The sequence below is a fragment of the Plasmopara halstedii genome (assembly GCF_900000015.1).
Source record: "Plasmopara halstedii genome assembly, contig: Scaffold_253, whole genome shotgun sequence".
Lineage (NCBI taxonomy): Eukaryota > Oomycota > Peronosporomycetes > Peronosporales > Peronosporaceae > Plasmopara > Plasmopara halstedii.
The window spans coordinates 99,672-102,856 of NW_020187174.1; the positions used below are offsets into that span (position 1 = coordinate 99,672).

At 41.7% G+C, this 3,185-nt stretch overlaps 1 protein-coding gene across 1 annotated transcript in view; it reads right to left on the minus strand.

Annotated features, from left to right (window-relative positions):
- The window catches only part of PHALS_04060 (uncharacterized protein), a gene marked incomplete at both ends in the record, with an annotated part of 3,254 nt that extends 619 nt beyond the window's left edge, over window positions 1-2,635 (minus strand). Inside the window, one exon of the mRNA XM_024722056.1 lies at window positions 1,144-2,635. Within this exon, the coding sequence (XP_024573171.1) occupies window positions 1,144-2,635 (1,492 nt within the window). The remainder of the gene's footprint in view (window positions 1-1,143) is intronic.
- Window positions 2,636-3,185: the final 550 nt, after the last annotated feature.

Genomic DNA, 3,185 nt, shown 5'->3' on the forward strand with positions numbered 1-3,185 from the left:
AGTAACCCCTGTTACCAGGGTATGTGTAACCCCGTCACATTTAGCACATTTAGCTAATAGCGAAGCCACAAGGAAGTGAGACATTTCGAGCTAGTGTGAGGGCAGTCAAATTCCAACAACCGCTGAGGAGAAGGACAAACAGACTAGATGATTTCTCTGTTTAATATACTTCAATATTTCTTGGTCGTGGAATAACAACGATTACTTATGAAAGAGGCGCCCACTTCCGCTCCCGAGTGGAGCGTACCAAGCCAATTTCTGTGCGTTTGTCAATGCAGGTTCTGTGCAAAATGCACGGAATTTTAAGAATATTGCCATATTCAAAATTGTTCAGTACCTACCCCTTAATTGGAATCGTGGTGTAATCAACAGGCCCACAGATGTGCTCGCGTTCCTATAGTAAGTTCGAAACTTAACCCACTGTATACACGAAGACTGAAACGGTCCAATGTAGCGTGGTTTAAGCCTGTTCTCTAAATTGCAGTCAACTTGTGTAGATAAGTTACTACGTACTGGAGTAGAGCTCTTATTTGATATAGTAATGTAAAGATATTTGCTGTGTTAGTACTGCGTACGATTGCAGTATCTGGTACTTGCGGTCCTGATATTATCAGTACTTGTCGATAGTCCGCTGTCCCATCGATTGGATTACTTAATTTCAGATATCCCCATGCTCTCATAAAGTGTAGCTGATGTTTGTCTATTAGAACGCGAATAATCAAACTAAAAAACATTGAGATTTTTCGTTGTTGTGTAAGGATTCAAGAATGCAACTTTGCGTGTACAAAAGCAGTAATATCATAAAAAAATTGCTAGTAGCTTGTCTAAGCAGCATTGACGAACGCCGAAATGAGAGGAAAAGGACGAGAGCGTAGCTGTTCAAAATTCAAGTCAGCACGAGGTCTGCTTCCTAAGATGTTTTAGTCTCATGTAACCAGTCCAATCACTTTCCGGAACATCTCTAGAGGAAAAGTCTGCACATCTGAAGTCGGTCAATAAAGTTTTGTCTTTTCCTGCTTGATGGCATCCTGTATTTTTTCACAAGGGCTATCGCATCATCACCAAGGTTTTCAGCGGCAGAACAATGAAGAAGAATCTGCTCGTCCGTTAGATTCTTTCTCAATGTGGGCAACACAGATGTACCAACGTCAGCTTTTAATTTTGCTGCGTCCATCACCCACCAGCTGAAATTGGAGCTCTGGCCGATGATCGCTTTTTTCAAGTGCGATGTATCCATCTGTACTTGCATAATATAGTCCACTAATTCTTTCATAATTGCCATCGTGGTTTTAGTTTTAGCGTTGGCTACCGCGTAACCAATGTCATTGTAATTCAACCCTTGCTCCTCCAACTTGAAGAGTAAAACGCTGGCAGCAGATTTCCCCTCCTGTTTAGGCAGAGAAAAGTACCATTTCTGTACGCTCGGAAACTCAAAACGGTCAGCTATTTCCATGTCGCTGCTGATGCTTTCAACATAGAGTTCACCTTCTAGTAGCTCACCAATAGACCTTGAGTTATCATCTCCCCTCTTCAGTTTATGACTGAGGTAAAACAGCGAGTCTTCTAACAATTTAGTCTCACTTTCAAAGCCCTTCGTCTTTCTATACCAGGCGAGTTTCTCCAACAGCGCGCCTTTAAAGTCATCACTGAAAGCTAATTTGCCATTGACAACCTCAGCAGTCTTAATGGAGTAGATCAGTGTGAGTTTATCGACTTTCCACAGTGCGTCCACCATGAGGGAAGCCCCCACTTTTGGATTATCTGGAAAGGCGTCCGCAAAATATTTCGACCAAGTTTGGAACTCTTGGCTACTAAAGAGATCCCTCTTAACCTTGTCAACGTGCGCATTCTTTAGCAGTATCAAAGCTGCACCTTGCTTTTCTGAGACGTCTCTCAGGTAGATATGTGGCATTCTTCTCCCATTCTGCTGAGAAGACAACACTGGCTGAATAGTGTTGTCGTCAACCAAATTATTGTTTTTGCTGCTAATCGGTTCAAACAGGAGTTTACCTTCTATTCGCTCGCCAATTTCCTTCGAGATAGCGTCTGCCTTCTGCAGGTTATTACTGAGTTTAAACAGCGCGTCGTCAAGACGATCAGCAAAATTCTTTGTATTCTGAACACTCTTAGCGTTGGCAAGAAAGTTTATCAGCGCGTCTTCAACACCAATGCTAATATTTAATTCGTATCCGTTAAGGTTAGCACTTGGAATGGAGTTGATCAGTATGTCCTGTCCGTGCTTGGTCAGCACCGACACCATAAGCTCTCCTCTTAAATTGTAATCGTTTGGGAAGGCTTTCTCAAAATATCCTGACCATTTGTAATACTCATCGCTCTCGAAGAGATTCGTCTTGACCTTGTCAACGTGCGCTTTTTGAAATAATTTGTAGGCTGCTGCCTCTTTGTCAGAAGCGTTTCTCAAGTAGATATGTGGTATAAAGAACATCATGGCCTTAGATGATGCAATCTTTTTCACTATGTTTGACAGATTGAAGTGAGATACAAAGCGTGAAAGCAGCCCCGCCTCTTCTCCAGACACAACAGATGCACCTCTCTCCTCCAACAGCTCCGACGATGGATCCATGGTCAGAATTCTTCCGTGTCGCTGGGCCATCGTACGCTTATAGCTCACCATCTTGGCCTTCAATTGAGATATCTCACTGTAGGCCAATAAAGTAATTCATGACAGGAAAAGGAAGCAGAAACGACGTGAAATGTTGTTTGCAGCGGTCATCGGTGCCCAACGGACTTGGATTCTTTAAATATAATCGAGGAATGAGTGCAAGAACAAGATTCTTCTTACTAACTCTATACAAATTCTGTGATGATGCAGTTAGCACAATCGACAACATATTCCAGTATCAGAGACTAGGTGTGTTTATCCTACTGCTTACATTTCGTTTATGGCATTATTAATGCTCTTGTTGTCAAAACGTGGGGTAGGGAGTAACAGAGAGCGAACACTTTGATGGTCTATGAAACAATACATACAACCACACAATTGTGTAAGTGTACGAATTTCATAGCAGTTTTGCTCGTTTGTGAACTCATGAGTATCGAAGTATCATTATATATGTAGATGATGTAATATGAATTAGGATTCAGTAATTTTAATTTTTTCGTGTAAGAGAGGTCGAGTAATAACTATTATCTAGCTTGCACTGTTACTTCACGAGTGCATATAC